The sequence below is a fragment of the Miscanthus floridulus genome, chromosome 5, assembly GCF_019320115.1.
Source record: "Miscanthus floridulus cultivar M001 chromosome 5, ASM1932011v1, whole genome shotgun sequence".
Lineage (NCBI taxonomy): Eukaryota > Viridiplantae > Streptophyta > Magnoliopsida > Poales > Poaceae > Miscanthus > Miscanthus floridulus.
The window spans coordinates 40,591,932-40,612,820 of NC_089584.1; the positions used below are offsets into that span (position 1 = coordinate 40,591,932).

Sequence of the window (20,889 nt, forward strand, 5' to 3'; positions counted from 1 at the left end):
AGAAGGAGAATAGAGGGGGCAGCTCTCATGGTGCCGACGGACTCCTGAATTGGGGAAAAGTGGAAGAAAAGGGGAAAGAGGAGGGGAAAGGGGAAGATGTGGGGGATATAAGGTGTTCCCGCCCTCGGCAGAGCTGGTGGTGGAGAGGGCGAGGCGAGAGCATCGCCGGCCGGGGCGATTTATTGGTTGGCTAGCCATTGTCCTAGTGGTGAGATGTTTCTCATGGCCATCCTTATCTAGCATACGGGTGCACCACTGACCTCGTCTGGTCACATCGCCATGGCTGGCGCTCGCCCATTCTCACACCGGAGTGCCTTGGCGTCTAGTCTAGTGGCTTGGCATGACAACAACCATGGAGCCGACCGTTGATGCGTTCATGGTGTGGGGGAAGAGGGAGAAGAGAAAAGAGGGGTGCCATGGGGTCTCACTGTCGCCGTGCCACCATTGATGCTCTGCTGGCACCGGGTTGGCGCTAGCAGGGGTGTTGACGCCGATGTTGTGCCGCGTATGGCTACCTGCCGCGAGGTAGGCGACAGAGCTGATGGGTGGGGCCCAGGCATCAGTGGGAGAGGAGGAGGAGAAGGGGGAGCGGGCGAGGCTGGCCTGAGCTGGGCCAGCTCACGCGGGAGGAAGGGAGGGAGGAGGGGATGGGCTGGGCTACTACGGTGGGCCGAGAGGAGGGAGAGAATGAGCCTATGAGGCTTTTTCCAATTTCCAATTCCCTTTTTCTATTTCCTAACTCAATCATGCATATGTTTAAATGATTTCAAATTTAAATTTGAATGCATGAGTGTGTAAAAAAGTGCCACCATAAGTTCAACAAGTCAAGCAATCATTCACACACAAAGTTTCACACCTATATTTTTATATTCCTATGTTATTTTATTTGTAAAAATTATCTAGGTTAGCTATATATGTTATCTCCTATGCAATTTTTTAAAAAGTTCAATTTTTAGTGATTTCTAAATCTAGGTCAAATTTTAGGGTGTTACAAACCTACCCCCTTAAAAAGAATCTCATCCTTGAAGATTTGAGTTGATCCTCGAATAGATAGGGAAATTCATTCTTTAAGATCGTCTTCTCTTTCCCATGTGGCTTCTGCCTCTATATGATTACTCTATTGTACCTGACAAAATCAAACTATTGTCCTTCTAGTCTATCGAGTGACTATATCCAATACTTTAACTGGTCTTTCCTAATACTGTAAATCTGGTTGTAAGTCCATGGTTTCCATAGGTGCTTGTCTTTCTGGTACTCTTAGGCATCTCTTTAGTTGTGATACTTGAAACACATCGTGTATGTTTGACATCTCTGGGGGTAACTCCAAGCGATAAACTACCGCTTCAATCTTCTCAATGATCTGGTATGGTCCAATATACCATGGGGCTAACTTCCCTCTAACTTGAAATATTTGAGTACCCCTGATGGGTGATACCTTCAAGTAGACGAAATCTCTGAGTTGGAGTTCTAATGGTTGTCTCCGGGTATCCGCATAGCTCTTTTGTCTACTCTGTGCTGCCTTCAAATTCTCTTGGACCTAGACCACTTGTTCCTCAGCTTCCTTGATCATGTTGGGGCCAAACAGGCTTCTATCTATAACTTTGGACCACATTAATGGGGTTTTGCATTTCCTTCCATACAAGGCTTCGAATGGTGACATCTCTAGGCTAGCTTGACAACTGTTGTTGTAAGAGAATTCTACGAACGATAGGCTCTTTTCCCAATCTTTTCCATAGGTCAATATGCAAGCTCATAGGATATCTTCCAATATCTAGTTTACTCTTCCTATCTGTCCATCTATCTGTAGATGATAGGCAAAGCTATAGTCCAGGCATGTTCCTAAAGCTTTGTGTAGGCTTTTCCTAGAATTGGGATAGTGAATTGAGTTCCTCTATCTAAGACTATTTGGCTTGGTACTCCATATAATCTAAGGATGTTGTCAATGTATAGTTGTGCTAACTTGTTGCGCTTGTATTCAGTCCTTACTAGAATAAATTGTGCCACTTTTGTTAGTAGGTTTACTATAACCTAGACTCTTCTACAGGTATCACACTAGGGCAACATATTCCATGATATCTCCTTTCATTCTAGGTCCACCAGTATTTTTGCCTAAGATCCATATACATCTTGGTTGATCCTGGGTGGATAGAGTAGGCTGAATGGTGTGCTTCATCCAATATTAACCTTCGAAGTGCTTCATCTTTTGGTACGCATATCCGGTCTCCGTACCATAACTTCCCTTGCTCAGTCAACTCGGAATCCTAGAAGTTCCTTCCTACTACTCTTCTCCTAGAACTGTTGTATTTCTTCATCCATGTCTTTGGCTTGCTTTATCCGATCTTCCAAAGTTGTCCATACATGTAGCATATTTAGGGTGCCTTGCGATATAATTTGCAAATTTAGTTGGTGAACTTCTATGCTAACTCTAGTCTTTGGTTATTGGTATATTTAATGCACATAGATAAATCCAAAAGCACACGAATACCGTTGTAGCTTTCACTCGGAAGTATTCCAAGTATCGTATCCATAGGGAAACGTGTGAGACTAACTACGGTCTAACTTAACAAGGGGTAGCGACTAGGTTAAGGTTTAACTTAATCTAGGAATAGCAACAAGATTAGGATAAATAGGAGCATAGAGGGGAAAACTAAAGTCCTCTAGTTTTGATTTAGGTAAGTTATGTCTTCTACTATTCAACTAGGGACATTACTTAAGGAAAGACACCAGCAGAGGATGCTTTCCTTCATAACTGGGTCCTACATGCGTCTATAGATGGGAGGTGGACTACAAAGGATTCAACGAGGCTATAATAGTCACCCTCACGAGCTACCACCGATCTAGAATGCAAGGTGCATCCATGATTAACCTAAGTCTAAGCACCACACTTACACTTATGATTAATACTTTACTCCCCTTATGTAGAGAATAAAGCACTCAAAAGAGAGTCGTGATCCTGATGAATAATATAAATAAGATGCTTACTAGAATTAGAAGTTGATTACCAGAGAAATATCAGAAGCAAGTTCAGGTAGAACTTGAATCTGCCAAGGTACAAGCCATAGAGAGAGCACCGACAGGCCGGCACCTCCTCCAAACTCTTCCCTCACTCTCTATCTCACTATTTCTATTCATAAGACTAGATCCTATAGAGGACTAATCTTCTCTTGATAGCTGGCTCTAATCCTAATGAGGAGAATATGAATTAAGGTTTTAGGATGGCTCCAGGGAGGGGGTATATAGGCCGGAGCATCCAACGTGAGCCCTCGGATCAAACTGACTTAAAGGACGGCGTAGATGCAACCTAGGAGGCGGTGGGGAACTGACATTACGATGTAGAGGCTGACAGGTGGGCCCAAGGGCCGGGTGGCCTATAGGTGGGGCCGGCCGACCCCATATGGTAGCCACCTACCCTCCGCTTTTGGTGGTTTTCCTTCTGGAGTCTTCTAGAGTCTTCCCACGCTGGTTTCACTATAGATAAACGTGATTTGCTTTGACGAATAGGTCCCCCTTGATTATTTTTTGGATAAACCCCTGCTAAAAATCACAAATTCATCCAAAACTCATGGAATTTATTAGTCTAAACCCTTATACCTACTGTTTGGTGATGGAATTAAGTATAAATATAGGTTATGTTGACAATGTTATAATTGATGTTAGTGACCATCAACATTCGGTTTAGAGTTGTCATGTAGTGACAATATGCCTTTCTGCTTAATGCATCTGCTACTACATTGGCTTTTCCTAGGTGGTACTGTACACTTAGATCATAATCAGTTGATCAGTTCCAACCATCTTCTTTGTTGTAGGTTCAAATTGGGCTGAGTGAAAATGTACTTCAAACTCTTATGGTCTTTAAATATCTTACATTTATTTCCAATGAGATAGTGTCTCCATATCTTTAATGCATGTACCACGGCTGCTAGTTCTAGATCATGTGTTGGATAATTTTCCTCATGTTTCTTTCAGTTGTCTGGAGGCAGTAGGCGACTATTTTATCATCTTGCATCAGGACGCATTCTAGTCCTTGTTGAGATGCATCACAATATACTATGAAGCTTCTGTGTATATCTAGTACCGTGAGTATTGGGGCTTGTGGTCAATCGGGTCTTCAACTCTTGAAAACTCTTCTTGCAAGCTTCTATCCACTTGGATTCTTTTCCTTTCTATGGCAGGGCTATCATGGGTCTTGCAATCTTCAAAAATCCTTCAATAAATCTTCGGTAGTAGCCTGCTAGTCCAAGAAAACTATAAACTTCTGTCACATTGGTTGGTTGCTTCCATTCCAATACAACATTGACCTTTTCTGGGTCTACTTTTACTCCTTCTGCAATGATAATGTGTCCTAGAAAAGTGACTTCTTGTAGCCAAAACTCACATTTGCTGAACTTGGCATACAACTCATGTGTTCGTAGCTTGTTCAAAATTGCTCTCAAATGTTGTTCATGTTCTTCAACACTTCTTGAATAAATGAGAATGTCATCGATGAACACTACTACAAATTTATCCAATTCTTCCATGAACACCTTGTTCATTAGGTTCATGAAATATGCTAGGGTATTAGTTAGTCCAAACAACATTATGGTGAACTCATATTGTCTGTAGCAGGTCACGAACGCGGTCTTTGGTATATCGCTGAGCCAAATCTTTAATTGATAGTAGCCTAATATTAGATCTATCTTGGAGAAATACTTGGCATCTTTTAGCTGGTCAAATAGGTCGTCAATTCTTGGTAACAGGGTACTTGTTCTTGATGGTGACTTCGTTGAGTGATCGGTAGTCAATACACATCCTGAGACTGCCATCTTTCTTTTTCACGAACAGAACTGGTTATCCCCAAGGGGATGAGCTTGGTCAGGATATATCCTTTCTCTTGTAACTCTTATAAATGCTTCTTAAATTCTTCTAACTCAGTTGGCTGCCATTCGATAGGGTCTCTTGGCAATGGGTGTAGTTCCAAGGATTAGGTCAATTATAAACTCCAAATCTCTATCTAGTGGCATTCCCAGTAACTATTCAGCGAACACATCGGGGTATTCACATATTACTGGTACTTCTTCAATGCTTGCTGCTTGCATACTACAAACCATTGGTTCTACTTTGGGGGCTTGAGGGTGGCATTCTACCTTTAATCCTTTGTGATTTATCAAGGTTACTGCTCTGTCGCTACAAGATATAGTGCCATGGTGTTTCCTTAACCAATCCATTTCTAATATTATGTCCAAACCTTCTGTCTTCAATACTACTAGGTCCACTTGAAATTCTACTCCATCTATCATTATCTTCACTTGAGGGCACTTGAGGATGCATTTGAGGATAGCTCTAGGGGTTCAAATTAATAAAGGGGTGTAGAAGGAACACTGTTCTTAAACTATTTCTAAGCACAAAACAAGCAGAAACAAATGAATGCGATGCACTGACAACACGGTTGTAAGAGTGGAGTTTACTAGAAACTCACTGTACATGACATCAGGTGCTGCCTATACTTCCTCTGCATTAACGTGGTTCACACGACGTTGCCCAAAATTCAGGGCATTCCTTCTCGGCGGTCCAGAGTTTTGAGGTGCTGAGCATCTAGTTCCTGAGGTGGCTATCTTATTGCTGGCTATAGACTGAGTAGGGGCAGAGTTTGTGGCTTTAAGAGGGAATTGGGCTACACATTGTCCTCATTGTCGGCATCCAAAATAGGTCTCCATGGTTGTGTTATCGGTACTCTTGGGCTAGTTGTTGTTGTTATTGCTGTTGTTCTTGTAGTTGGGTGTGGTTTGTGAAGTGTTGGTCCTAGAAGTTCTTACTGCATAGTCAGCTGGTACCTTGTGGGTGCGATGTTGTTGGTGCAGACTCGTTGTGTTCTTTCTTGTTCGAGAGCATGTTGTATCAGAAATTTGCGCTTCCGTTCTCCTTCACCTCTGACACGTTCTTCTTCCAATAGAATGGTGCGGTTCATCAATGTGTTGAAATCTAGGTAGATATGAGTGACCATTTGCTCTCATAAGGATGTGTTGAGTCCTCTTCTAAAACACTTTTGCTTCTTCTTGTCAGAGTTAACATCTTTCGGTGCATATCACGCCAGCTTCATAAACTTCCTGATGCACTGGTTTATTGTCATTGGACCTTGTCTCAGTGAACAAAATTCTTCTACCTTTATCTCATGATTCCTTTGGGGATGTGATATTCATAGAATTTCTCCATGAATTCTTGCCATGTGATGGCTTCTAGCTCGTTAGCTGCACCTTGGTAGTTTTCCCACCATTCATCGGTGGCTCCTACTAGTTGGTGAGTGGCTAGAATAACTTTTTCTTCATCAGTGGCTCTTACTGCATTCAATTTCTTGATGATGGTATGCAACCAATCATCGGCTGACAATGGGTCATCTTCTACACTATCAAATGTTGGTGGGTGAAGTCTCATGAATGCGGCCATCTTCCCTTGTCCATTACCATTATCCTACCTTCTTGCAAGATTTTCTAACAACCGAGTCTGTCGATCCATCACTTCTGCCAATGTTGGTGGAGGTGGCGGGGGTTCCTCCTCTTGTAATGGGTCATTTCCAACATTTTGCTCAACTTCTTCTTCACCTTCTTTAGGTACTTCTTCTATATTTGGGATGCCATTTTCTTGGGGTTGCTTATGCCCTTGCCTATGATTACGATTGCCTATATTCTGCCTGCCTCTAGGTCTCAGTGCAACTGGCTCTTCTTCCCTATGAACCAGGCCATTTTGGCAGCCCTTTCACAATGATCCCGTATCCTATCGGACTTTCGTTCCATCTGTTGCCATGGAATGGCAAAGATTGAGAAGACATCCTCTAGGATTTGGGTGCAAGAAAAATAAAATAACAAGGATTCAAAGACACACATGCACAAACAAACACACAATGCATATACCACGCGAACAATCAAACATATATGATACAAGGGTGCATCATACAGCAGCTGCTAGAGTGATTACTATGCATCTACTCGTACATCTAATGACATCAAAGCGACACTAGACTTACTTCTACTACTACCCGGGTACTAGATACTACTACTTGTTACTATTTCTCATTATTTACTTTACAAGAACTGCATCACACAAAGGTCCCATCATGAGGTCCACATGCATGTCCCATAGCATCCATTCCTGAGTATTCGAGTGGGTCCAATGGTGTTTGCATCCCTAGCGGTCTTTTTGCTGTTGTGATAGTTGCTCCCTCAGTAGGTTCTCCTTCTTCTTTTCTTTGTCTTCAGGTGCTTGAGGGCTTTCTGTAGTTCTTGCTTGCATTGTTCCTTTTCTTCTCTTATGGTTGACAACTGTGAGTTTAGCATGAGTAGTTCCTTCCTTAATGCTTGAACCTCAACTTCTGCTTCCTTGAGCTAGGTGTTCTTGATCTTCAACTCTATCTTTGGTTCTTGTAGAGAGTGTCGAGGGCATGTAGGTACTTGGCTATAATCATGAGAGTGTACTTCGGTATTTGTGGCTTTGCCTTTTCCAATGCCTTAATCTTCTTGCGCCAAACCAGAGAAGTCCGATCCATCACTAGGAAGAACTTTGCCTGTGTATTGTTGATTTCTGCTTCATTTTCCTGACAAATGTTCATGAGAGCCCATCGTGCTGCAATCTCACAAGTGTCACTCAATTCTCTTTTGATTGTTGGGATGCATCTGGCCATGAACTCAGTGTTTGTTGGATGCTCGATTATATGCAGGTGCATCTTGCACTGGAGTACACCTTCTACATCACACTCGCAATAGTAGTACATGGGAGGCTTAGTATACCCCAAGCGCTGAAGTGTCTCCGAAAGAAGCGATGGGAATTCTCCAGCGATCAAACAGTTTGAACATTCCCATATGTCGTCCATTGCTACAAAAATTCACCATAAGGGTTAGAACATTTTTGCAACATGAATAAGAAACGACAATGAGAAGGGTTTGTTGCCTTTACTACTATTAGGTTTGTGGTCATTCCTATTACTATAAAACTATCTAAGGTGTTTCCAATCCTAGGGCTTCAGTTCTACGGTCAAGCTCGGCTCTAATACCACTCAGCTGGCCCCTCAATTTAAGAACCCTCAGTGCATCCGTATTTGCAGCTAGGATCACACACAAATACACACTAATAACAGGGATGGTACACAGATATATATTAAAAGGTTTCGAGTTTTTTTGATATCTAGAAATAGGGCTCTTACAACAGTAGCCCAAGGGGCATGGTCATAGGCTATATATCTAGCGGAAGGCTACGGCCTGCGAAAACAACATTATTGGTGGTTTCTAAAGTGAGATTATTATACAACTGAAGCAGGCATCCTATTCCACAGGCAACTTGAGCATGGGCGAAACCCTAGCCTTGATGTCACATTCCTACTGATCGTATCTCCTTATGGGAAACCAAATCCTCGTGGTACGCTTCATCTTTGAAGTCATAGTCTTCTTTTGTGCCGAGGTCTGTGAGTCAACAATGGGTGAGTACATACGTACTCAGCAAGCCCTAACCATAGGGTGGAAATAGAAATGTAGTGGTGATTATAATTAAGGGTTGGGTCCTAGCGGAGTATTATCATTCCTACTAGTGCCCGGGTTAACATGAATTCTGTTACTAGTTTCATTACACATAAAAGTAAAGCTAATCATAGTATCCCATCCTAGCATTTGCCCATCCCAAGGACATGGCTATTCGAATAGATTTAATAAACTCTATAGAGGTGTACAAATTTCCCCACACGATAGGTGCAACCTCATCCATGATCAATGGACGAAATAGACCTAACGAGACCTCGTACCCGAATGTATGCGACCTTAGATGTCCATATAATTCTACTATGGCTTCTCAGGGGTTGGAACACAAAACCGGGAAGATTCCAAATCCCCCCAAACATGATGATACCAAATCACCACAAAAGATAAACATGGCTCGAACGCAGCCTAAAAACCAAAAGCTTAAAGTGGAAGGCCACATAGCATCCACGCTTACTGGATACGGAAGAAAACCTATCCCACGTATTGGCTCCTAACATTCTGCTGGCTACACTGGCCTCCTAGTAGATATTATACCTCTATCTAATTGGGTGTGAGATCAAGTCTACCCATATAGACATGTGGTTGTACGAAATAACTCACTAGACGAGGGGGACTATGAACCGGTCCTTCTATGACCGAGGCGAGTATCTCCCATAGGAATCCTATCCAGGCATCCCTGCCATGATAAACTACCTCTGTAGTTTACCACTACTCGCCCCATGTTGGGGTTTAGTTTTAGTTTTAACAAGTTTTAGGTTCCATTATTATCCCCAAATCTAGTCATGGTGTGGAGCTCATAAAATAACAATATAATCATTTATCTTAATCATAACGCATTAACCGAGCTCATTCTCTATGATAATAATCTCATAGTCATGTTTGTGACACCTCTGGTGTTACGAGCTTGCTTAGCACCTAGGTTAAGGCCTAAGAGAAATTAGCAAAACAAGTTCTCAAGTTTTAAAAATTTAAAACACACATGAAATGATAAACAAACCCTGTGCGGCTCACTTTTATGGTTGACAGAAATCAAATAAATATCTAAGTTACTCAGTGCATAAATGTGCTAATGAAAATCCTAACAAGAAGAATAAAATAAGTAGTTTTAATTGTTTGGTAAAAACAATTTCTATAAACTAAAATAAAATGTAACTTGTGTATAGTGCTTATATAAAGATGATGAGCAAGTGGTGTAGATAAAAATGCAACTTTAATTTTTGGAAAATAAATATTATTAACTAGTGCTCTTGGGAGCTCAAAAAAATCAAATTTGAAGTTAAGATAAGCTCTTTTTGTTAAGACGGCAAGCACTTGAACTTATGTCTAAAGTACTATTTTTGGCAATTTATTGTGGACGAAATAATCAATTAATGCTTAAATATTTTGTTCCTATGGGTTAGTATGAAATATGGACCATTGCATGAAATACTTGTAGGTTGGAGTTAATAGGGTTTAGGTCTTTTAAAAATTATAACAAAAGTGTTAATGGATGTTAGTTTGAACTGAACCTTAACTTTTCTGAGTATGGGAAAAGTAGTAAGACAATGCTATCTTGATATTTCATTTCTAACAAAAATGTTTAAACACTAGCTGCATATTTTGGTATTGTTGATTGCTTCAAATTGAGTACTTGAGCATGGCATAGGTGGTTGTTGTGTTGGGTGTCATGTTGCTCTCGTAAAAATTGCCCAAACTTCGTTAAAACATGCTGTGAACTATGTCGTTGACGTTCTATTCATGAACTGGCACTTTGGGGACGAGCTCAGGTTGGCATTCGTGTATCTCCCTCTCTAATTGCTCTTTGATCTTGACGATTGCTTCGTTAGATAATCGGTAGTGTGGACTTTAGAGTAATGAAATTTGTTGAGTTCTAGACGTGAGGATCAACAACTCTTGAGTCGCTTTAAAATGTGTACGCGACACTGGTGGTGGTCGATCGGCCTGACTCTGCAGTCACCACGCACACACGTTGCCGGTGCCTGGCCGCTCCTCACCACGATCGTGCTCGTGGCCGGCCTTGCTGCTTCCGGCCGTGCGTCGGGCTAGGGGTTGGCCGTGGTCGCCTTCCACGGTGCCGGGCTGCTGCTGTGCAGCCATCACAAGTGCAATGCCGTCCAGGACGTGCGTGGGCCAGACCGATGTCGTGGCGGCCTTCGTCTAGCTGACGTGGCACTCTTTCCGCCGCTCGAACCACCTACTCATCGAGCCACTGCCTACCTCTGTAGTCACATCGCATTAATGCCCTTGTCGCAGTGTCACTGTCTCCCTCATGTCGTTTTGTTGCACCGGTCCTGTGAGATGGACCTACGCGCGATGACTACTTCACTGCCATTGCCCCGCTCGGTAGCTTATGGCCAGCCCTGTTCGCACCGCCTCTGACTGAACCATCACTATGGGCAAGCTCGCTGTAAGCTCCTCATGCTCACTCGCTCACACATTAGTCCTCTGGCGGCTCTAGCTCGTCGAAACAAGCATGCCACCACCATGAATAGTCGCTCGCCATTGCAGCTCACGCTAGTGCGTCTCTGAGCCCCTAACCGCCACCCATCCTTACGCATTTAGCCGTAGGTGGTGTTCGGCCCCTTACTTCCGTCGTAGCGAGCCTAGTTTGCTCGGTGTACCCGCCGTTGCTGCTGGTGTGCCACGCCACCATGCGCGGGTACACTGAGGACCGCCCCATTGCAAAGGCAACACATTCCAGGGTCTTTAATGCAAAGCGTTAGTCTGTAGTAATAGTCCTCCGTTGCTCCATGTGATTATCCAAAAACCCGAGCCCTCCTTTGCAAAATCACAAGCGCACGCGGGCTACCCCCGTGCGTGGGCCTTGTTCGCGCGGGCTACGCCGTAGTGGGCCACGCTGGGCCGCTTGTCTTTTTCTTTTCAGATAAATTAGTTAGTATTTTCTGATTGGATTCTGAGCCGAGCTTTGGTAATTAATATAAAATCATGTGGATGTCCAAAAATTGTGAAATTAATTTTGTTAGGTTCCTAAAATCATGATCTATCTGTTACTATATTTTGTTCGCATAGTTTATAGTATTTTCAGGAGTTATCTAATTAAATTGAGATGCTTAATATTGTTAAGATATAAACTTGTAGGAATTTTTCTAATAAATTGGTGATAGTGCTGGCTCTAAAAATTTCACAGTAAATTCCTAATATTATTAGGTGCTCGCTGTAATTTTGTAACTCCATAATAATTAGATTGCTAAGATAGCTAATGAGCCCTAGTTCAAAAATATATATTTAATCAATAAAATGCCGAAACATCTTGGGATTTTAGAACTAAAACATTTTTCCTGAGACAAAGCCTTACTTGACAATGTGGATACGTAGACTAGTACGTTAGTCATTAAAGCTAGCTCGTTAGCTTGCGGAGCATAATCATATTTTAGAGTTGCAGTTGCCGTTGGTTAATTACGTTTTCTGTGTTGCATCTACGTATATCATAATAGGAACAATAATGGATCGTGTAGTCGACCAGGGAAATAGAAAAGATGGTGCCTCGGTGATCATGTCACCATGATGGAGTGCTAACCTTTGGTTATATCTTACCAGGTAAACCCCGGTGCATAGCCCCTATTATTCTGCACTTTATCTTATACTTGTGCTTTAAGTTTTATGGAGTTGAATGAAAACTACTTGCATATATATCCTTACCCTATGAGTACTACTAGTATATCAGGATCATGTAGATTGCTATGCTATAGAATTCGGTAGAAGTCGAGTGATTACCTGTCACTCGCGAGAGATAGGAAAGATATTATTGTTGTTATTATCTTACTATCATATGGAATATATATATGGAGGATAATTGGAGACTGGGCAAAATGGTACTTTGGATTTGGACTTGGTTAGGCATTCGACGAGGCTCAGATTGCACTTGTTCCGCCTGTGTCGATTGAGGACCGTCCATTGCTATGGATGGTAATCAGGTCACAGACTTATTATCCTGAGCACATAATTGCTTATGAGAGCGGGAAGGCTCGTTGTGCTCTTGTCATGGGTTCTAGCTCTTTCCGGACCGACTGATTGGAGGTGGAGAAAGGTGGATGTCTAAGCACCATGCTGAGACCGGGTCTCAAGTGTGGGGGCTTGGAGTCCAAGTTTGGACGGAGACCTAGACCCTATGATAGGAGCGGAATGGGTTGGTCTCGTTTGTGCCTGGGGTATAAGCGGGGCATGTGTTTCGGGGTACCCAGCTGGGATACATGAATTCATGAATCACTGTTTCTGTGAGACGGTATGACTTGGCTATGGTTTAGCACCATAGTAAGAACTAGAATATGAAAGATGGTAAAATGGTTTCATTGCTTACCACCTGCTTGAAAGTAGCATAGGTACTTACATAGAATGGTTAGTTAATGAACTAATGATGACTGCTAATAAAATTGAATATAAGGACACACATTTACTAATGCTTCCTGCAGATGCAATAACCCACAAGCCAGATAGCCTTGCATATCCTTGGAGTCTTTTATTTTCCTCCTGTCGGGTAAGTATTGCTGAGTACAATCGAGTACTCAGGGTTTTATTCCCCCTGTTGCAGGTGACCGATGGATGGTAGAAGGCTTTTGTGTGTGAAAACCTCCTGGTGGGCTCAACGAGGATATCCTGACGTTGCTAACGTAGAGTTTATTCAAAATTTTCACAAAATATTTTGCAAAGGAAAAGATTTACAGCCTGTTATCATTCCATGTATATAAATGTTCCTCATGTTAGCGCTTAAACTTGTCGTTATATACATTTCCACTGAAAACTCTGATAACATTGTTATTTTTCGCTATTATAATCAATTGAGGTAATATTCTACTACTATAATAAAGTGATGTAAGAAATGGCTTAAAAATATTGTAAGCTTTATTCTCTCATTTATGATCCTGATGTTAAAATGTGGATTTTTGAGTTCTCCCTTGGGGTGTGCTTGACTGAACAGCATGATTTAGTGCACTCTCTTGGGTACTTAGTGTCTAATGGAAGACAAGTACTATTGAGAGGGCATTAGATTAGACAGTTCTGCCACAATGATTTAGCATTTTAGTGGTTTAAAGCAAGATGGTAGGGAGGGGAGCTAGGACTCGCCTTCGTCGTTGTCACCTTCTGGCACGTCTACGAAATTTGTGTCTTTATCCTCTTGACGATTACCGTTGTCTGTTGGACGTATCGGTCGAATAAGACTATCGCTATACATGAAAGAAAAGGCAAAAGCAAACATAGAACTATATGTTGCACTAGGTGCAAATGGTAGGATTTGATTTTAGATGAATTTTAGAAGTGGTTTCATACAAAAAGGAGTTAGGGTTTAAAAGTTATGAATTTTAGAAGTTTATTCTATAGCTAATTAACTAGTGGGAATTTTATATGCAATTTTTGGTGCATAAAAATAGGTGCAAACTACATGGTTAATTTTCTTAATGCATCTAATTCATTTATAAATTTTCTAGGAATTTTTCTAAGCTAGGAAAATGCATTTCTAACTCTCTGTTTACACTAGCCGGGTGTACCCAGTATTTTCTAAAGTGTACCCCGCGTTGTGTGTGTGTGATGACAGGTGGGCCACCTGCTTGCATCAGCAGTGATGACGGTGTCGGCTTTAAAGCCATGGGCCCATGTGTCAGTGAAGGAGGGGGAGAGAAGGAGGGACTGATAGGGACAGAGGGGGATGGCAATGTAGTTTCCTCCTAGTCCCACATGGCGGAGACAGAGAAGGGGGAGGAGCGGGAATGGCGGTGGATGGAGGTGGCTGCACCGGTGACAGAACTAGGGAGGGGAGCTGGGCTCACCGAAACAGCTTACGCCGGCGGCGTCGGCCCCTAGAGGTGGTGGATGAAAGGTGGACGGGGTCCGCAGGGTCACACCACAGCCGGTGGCAGGGTCGCCGTCGGCAACGGGTGCCTGTGGCGGCGGTGGCAGCTCGCCAGAGTGGTCATGACAGCACTATGCACTAGACTCGGTCCTAGAGGCCCTATACTATTCAGCTAACTACGTGTATGTTTGTGCTAGTGAAGAAGACGTGCAGTGGGGGTGGTGATGTGCCCTAGGGTGGCCTCGTCGTGATGGCCGACAGCCACGGTGGCTCGATAGAGCGCATGCGGGTAGCGCACTACAGAGACCTAGGCTACTAACTATCTATAGAAAAAAAAGGAGAAGCTTGGGGACTCACTGGTCGCTCCAATCGGCCAGAGACGCAGCGAAGAAGGAGAAGAGAGGGGGCGGCGCTGATGGCGCCGATGGACTCCCGAATTGGGGAAAAGTGGAAGAAAAGGGGAAAGAGGAGGGGAAAGGGGAAGAGTAGGGGGAGATGAGGTGTTCCCGCCCTCGGCAGAGCTGGTGGTGGAGAGGGCGAGGCGAGAGCATCGCCTCCCGGGCCTATTTATGGGCCGGCTAGCCGGTGTCCCGGTGGCGAGATATTTCTCATGGCCATCCTTATCCAGCATGCAGGCGCGCCGCTGACCTCGTCTGGTCACATCGCCATGGCTGGCGCTCGCCCATGCGCACGCCGGAGTGCCTTGGCGTCTACTCTGGTAGCTTGGCACGACGGCGACCATGGAGCTGACCGTTGATGCGTTCACAGTGAGGGGGAAGAGGGAGAAGAGGAGAAAAGGGGGGGTGTCGTGGGGTCTCGATGTCGTCGTGACGCCATTGATGCTCCGCTGGCACCGAGGTGGTGCTGGCAGGGCGTTGACGCCGATGCTGTGCTGCGTATGGCTGACTACTATGAGGTAGGCGACGGAGTTGACGGGCGGGGCCTGGGTGTCAGGTTGAGAGGGGGAGGAGAAGGGGGAGCGGGCAAGGCTGGGCCGAGCTAGGCCAGCTCGCACAAGAGGAAGGGTGGGAGGAGGGGATGGGCTGGGCTGCTACGGTGGGCCGAGAGGAGGGAGAGAATGAGCCCGTGAGGCTTTTTCCAATTTCCAATTCCCTTTTCTATTTTCTAACTCAATCATGCATATGTTTAAATGATTTCAAATTTAAATTTGAATGCATGAGTGTGTAAAAAGGTGCCACCATAAGTTCAACAAGTCGAGCAATCATTCACACACAAAGTTTCACACCTATATTTTTATGTTCCTATGTTATTTTATTTATAAAAATTATCTACGTTGGCTATATATGTTATCTCCTATGCAATTTTTTAAAAAGTTCAATTTTTTTGTGATTTCTAAATCTAGGTCAAATTTTAGGGTGTTACAGGTCACGGGTCGGTTGAATCTACCCTGATCGGTTTACATGATAAGTATTACAAAGATTGTGATATCTAGCATATCCGAACAGATTTTCCTTCATGGTCAAGGATCTTCACGTAGGCCTGCGGCGCATGCCGACCTATGCCATGCCCCGCATGGGGTAGTCTTGTGAGCCTGGTCTCCCCTAGCAGTTCAGCCCATGTGAGGCCCTGTGGGTACCGGGGGTCATACCCCCGCAACGCCATCCCTAACCTCTGGTGAAGGTGGTCCCAAGAGGTAGTGCTCAAAAGATTGAGTTTTCCTCATCAATTTAACAGATTTTGGAAAACATAAGAAAAGGAGGAATTTAGGGAAACTCAAAAGTTGTACGTGGAGCTCAAGGGAGAATTTAATGGAAGAATACCCTAGGATTGCTCACCTATGTCATAGTAGCGTTTTGGCCCCAAAAATCTGACCCAAATCACAGCCGAAAGTGAAGAACAAAAAATCCCAAAATAGCTCCGAAAATCATTGAAATGATAGAAGCTCAAGACTTAAGGGAGATAGAGCTTACAGCACAAAATCAAATCTTTGATTAGAACTAGATGTTCGAAGACAAGTAGCCACTCCTAAAAATCAAAGCTTTGGATGGCAAAAAGCTCAAGAACAATAGCCTCTCTTTCTCTCCCTCTCTCCCCTCTCTCTAACACTAAGCAAAATTCTCAACCACATAAATGAGAGCCACATCCCAGAGTTGTATTCCCACAAGTAGTCATCTTCCATATATATGCAGGCAGTTGGTAATTCTCAATTGCACTTACATGATATACTCAACCCCAAATACACCCCAAGGGTAAAACCATCCAGATTGTTGTTGGTGCATCAGATAGACCTGATGTTTTCATGACTCAGCTTCGCCTCAACGCATGCTTCACGATGATTCCATTTGTCCTCCAACTCGTGACAACGATGTTGAGTTCCAAACCAGTCATATCTGCCACAGTGGTTTCAAGGTCCAAACCATCAAATTGTCCATGCTCGGTTTCATGGACCAAACAAGAAAACCCTCTTACATGCCCAACAAGGTGTTACTGAACAATGTCGATGCATGTTGAACCTGTCCTCGGTCTGTTGGTGGACAAAATGCTTGTGATGCCTTGCCTTCACTTGGTCTCACCCCTCCCTTGACTCTGGTCAACACCGTCTTCATCACCATGTACTCTTGCTCTTCCATGTCCCAATGTGAGCCTCTCATGGTCTGTTCTCACACTTTTGGTCCTTCGATCCAAGTTTTCATATGCTGTCTTCACCATCCTTGGTTCATTGTGTATGGACTCTTTCCTTGACCATCTCCATCACATGTCGACCACCTCAACGCATCTAACACCGACACACTCACAAGCCCCAAGAGGCCAAGATACACGTTGCACAACACACTCAACACAACGCGGTGCCTTGAGTTAGCCATTAGCATAAACAAGCACATTTGAAATATGAGTTCAACCGAAGAAGCCTCAAACCTCAACCCTTGAGTCAAAAATTCATCACACATGGATGAGAACACTGCACTTTTGATCTTGGTCTCTCAATCTCCGCCTTGATGAATGCATAGAAGAAGGTTTAAAAGAGAAGAGAAACCCCCCTCATTCAAGTGTATAAAAGCCAAGTAAAAGCAAACACGAAGCCACTTAATATGAGAAAAGATCATGAAAGTTTCAAGTAAAAACTCTCAGTTTGAAAAGAGTATGCAAGATAAACATAATGAAGAGTCAGATAAGCAACACAAGAGCCTCGTGCAATCCCAAAAGCTCTCAAAGCCACAAATCAAACCAAAGTTCTTATAACTTGGTTTCACACTAATACACTGATAGGACAAAATTGTGACAACATCCATGTGTCACTTTAGCTGGCCCTTATTAGGGGTTCAGGCATGGAGCTGCCTAATGCAAGTAGTGTCTGTAAATCCGCACCCGGAGATACTCCAAATTGTAAGTCTGTTCTGGTTTGACTTTTCTAGACACATAGTTTCTACTATGTATCTAGACGTATATAATGTATATTTAGATGCATAGCCAAAACTATATATATCTGGAAAAGCCAGAACAACTTGCAATTTGAAATGTAGGAAGTATAACGGGTACTAACGTTTCACACCATATCCGTTAACGAGTATCCTGATAGTACGTTTAGCTTATATAGTAATTGTCTGATCTGAAAGGTTGACCACTCATATGTTGTACAGGACAATAATGGCATTTGCCAATAGAAGTATAGCTAGCACTTCACTTGTTGGACATGTCAGGAACAAAGTTTTATTGCAGTTTGGCAGATACGAGAAATACACAAAAAGTGTGTAGTACAACGAATGAGAATCAAAAGAACGGATGAAACGAAAAAAGCGCAACCTTATGGCTCATTTGATCTACGGACAAGTATGTGTTGGGCGGGCACAGCACACGACCTCTTTCTTGGATTTCCATTGTTGTAGGTACGGCAGCTGGCTTAGTATAGGCGGTGGTTGACGACGCTGCACTTCTTCCTGATCTCGCCCTTGCTTCCGGCTGGCATGGGCAGCTTGCTGAGCTTGAGCAGCGAGTCGGAGAAGTCCTCGTCCCAGAGCGTGCCGTTCTCGGCGTACTCGACGACGTGGCCGAGCGCCTCCTTGTGCGTGAGCAGCGTCCAGTCGGAGTGGAAGGTGACGATCTTGGCGAGGTTGTTGTGGTAGAAGGAGTTGTCCAGGAAGTCAGGGATCTTGCGCACCCGGCTAGTGAACCCCGGCATGAACCTCGCCACCACGCCGTAGTCCTCGTCGCGGACGTTGTTGTCCACGGGCGGGTTGGACCCCTGGGAGCACTTGTAGTTGAGCAGGTCGCGGTACGCCGGGGTGATCTGGCTCGACGGCTCGGAGAGGCGGCCCCTGAAGGAGGAGCAGTGGCCCTGGCCGATGGAGTGCGCCCCGGTGAGGATGACGAGCTCCTCCACGGTGAAGTTCTTCCTGGCAAAGTTGTCGATGAGCTTCTGCACGTCGTCGGTGGAGTCCGGGAGCTCCGCCTGGGCCTCCTCGGCCTTGGAGACGAAGCCGTCCAGGCGGCCGGCGGGGACGTCGAAGTGGACGTGGCCGTTGCTCAGGACGCTGGCCGCGTCGCGGGCGGCGTAGATGAGGATGTCGGAGCAGGAGACCACGCCGGGGCACCTCTTCTCGACGGCGTCCTTGATCTCCTCCAGGAGGTCGAAGGCGGCGAGGCCGATGTTCACGGGCGCCTCCTTCTCCGGGTGAGGGTTGTCGGAGGAAGCGTCCAGGAGGACAGAACCATCGCACCCCTGCATGGATGTCCAGTTTAATTAGTTATTTAGTTTAATTACCGTCAAGTAGTTATACATGCATTTCACGCCACACACATTACTATAATAAAATTAGCAGGCGTTCATGAATGCGCATGCTTGCTTAGTGCTTACCCTGACGTAGCAGTCATGGAAGAGAAGGCGGACGAGAGCGGCGCCGGTGCGGCGGTTGGCCTTGAGCGCCCTGATGACGTGCCACTTCACCACGTTCTCCACGCCTTTGCACTTCTTGCTGTAGTAGCCGACCTCCAGCTCTTTGGCCTGCGCCGACGGCACGGTGGCCAGGAGGAGCACCGCCGCCTGGACAGCCACAAGGGCGCAGAGGACTGCCGCCGAGAGCTTCATTTTCCTTTCCTTTCTGAAGCTCGATCGGCTAAGCCGGGTGGCTAGCTGATGAGCAAGAGACGGATATGGCTGAGCTCAGGGACAGGTGCTGTGCACTGTGATGTTGTGCTTTGGAGCTGGGCCTGCAGGGGGTATATATATTGCCGGGTTTGGCCAGTAGTTTAACGGTTAATGATTGAGCTTGCCGCCGATAATGAGATGGGAGAGCGTAGGGAGGGAATCACAATGTGCCCATAATGTTAGCTTCATAATATAGTGCGTACCTAAAAGTTTAGGTGTGCCGCGTGCTGACCTGGTTAAACGTGATATTATTGGCTGATATATACAGCCAAATAGAGCTGTCTTCTAAAACTCAATGTTCTTCCTGTTTTCCATGCCTCCTTAGCTGTTAGCCTGTTAGGCTAGGCCTGACTCTAGTGTCTTCACCGTGCATATATCCAAACAATTTACTTCTCTTCCTATAGATGACATTTTGTCCACGTAGTGAATAATTCACGATCAGATGGTTAGTGACACTGACCTAAATTTTATTTTAGAAGGCAATCTATTTTATTTACATGGGTGGTACAACGTGTGTCTCCAAAAAATACCAGTGAATTTCAGAAAAATAGGCTATTTATAGAGACATTTTAATAAACAACCACCTATGTAAAAAGACGGGTGTTGTAAATAATTGATTTATAGAGGCAAACTTTTTATGACGTCCGACTCTGTACCTAAGGAGCTAGGCATATAGGGCCAGTACCACCACCTTTATAAACTGTGTTTGACCGTCTCTGAAAAACCTTTTTATAATAGAGCGTCTTTAGTTCCCACCCAAAATTCAAAAAAGTGCTACAGTACCCATCACATCGAATCTTGCGATACATGTATAGAGCATTAAATGTAGACGGAAAAAAAAACTAATTGCATAGTTTGGTTGAAAATTGCGAGACGAACGTTTTGAGCCTAATTAGTCCACGATTGAACACTATTTGCCAAATAAAAACGAAAGTGCTACAGTAGCCCAAATTCCCAAATTTGGGCAACTAAACACGCTCATAGTGTGTGTAACACATTCATGTAGATACAACAATGTCGTGTAACTCAGGGTTTTGAGCTAGGGCAGGCTCAATAAATATTAATGACTTGGATGTAAACTTACACATGACACATGGATGCTAGGTACGGGTGAATAATAGATTTAGTGTTACACCATCAAAACCGTATTGTTGTATGGTCGCACGTACCAGTTGTTTCCGATTACCGTAGGCCCTCGCTCGAACACCTACCATACATATGCACGTCCAAATAAGGCATCACCTAACGTGTTCAACAACCCTAGCTATCGCGGAGAGTAGGCGTACTTAGCTTGTTCTCAATTTCAGGGAGAAAGCTAGCTAGCGTGGAGAACGAAGGTGTGTCGGTGGTGTGGTGTGTTGCTAGCAGCATATGAATCGTTCAAAGAAGAGCCAGTACGACACGTTGGCGCCTGCATGCTGTCACATCTCAGTTCGTTAGCGCTAACTGGTCGTTGGTTGGTCCATCCGTGATGCGTGGAC

The 20,889-nt window shown here is 44.3% G+C and overlaps 1 protein-coding gene across 1 annotated transcript; it reads right to left on the bottom strand.

Annotated features, from left to right (window-relative positions):
* Positions 1-17,966: 17,966 nt before the first annotated feature.
* On the bottom strand, positions 17,967-19,431 carry LOC136452047 (peroxidase 2-like). The gene is made up of 2 exons (XM_066452699.1): positions 19,118-19,431; positions 17,967-18,982 (listed from the first exon to the last, which is right to left on the bottom strand). The coding sequence occupies exons 1-2, from the start codon at positions 19,346-19,348 to the stop codon at positions 18,164-18,166; spliced, it is 1,050 nt and encodes a 349-aa protein (XP_066308796.1). The 5' UTR covers positions 19,349-19,431; the 3' UTR covers positions 17,967-18,163.
* Between the last annotated feature and the right edge of the window lie 1,458 nt (positions 19,432-20,889).

What these genes read in the sequence shown, in the direction of transcription:
- LOC136452047 (XM_066452699.1), bottom strand. Translation starts at nt 19,348, where the DNA reads ATGAAGCTCTCGGCGGCAGTCCTCTGCGCCCTTGTGGCTGTCCAGGCG. An exon ending in TCCATGACTGCTACGTCAGG is followed by an intron (nt 18,983 to 19,117) that starts GTAAGCACTAAG and finishes ACATCCATGCAG; the next exon opens with GGGTGCGATGGTTCTGTCCT.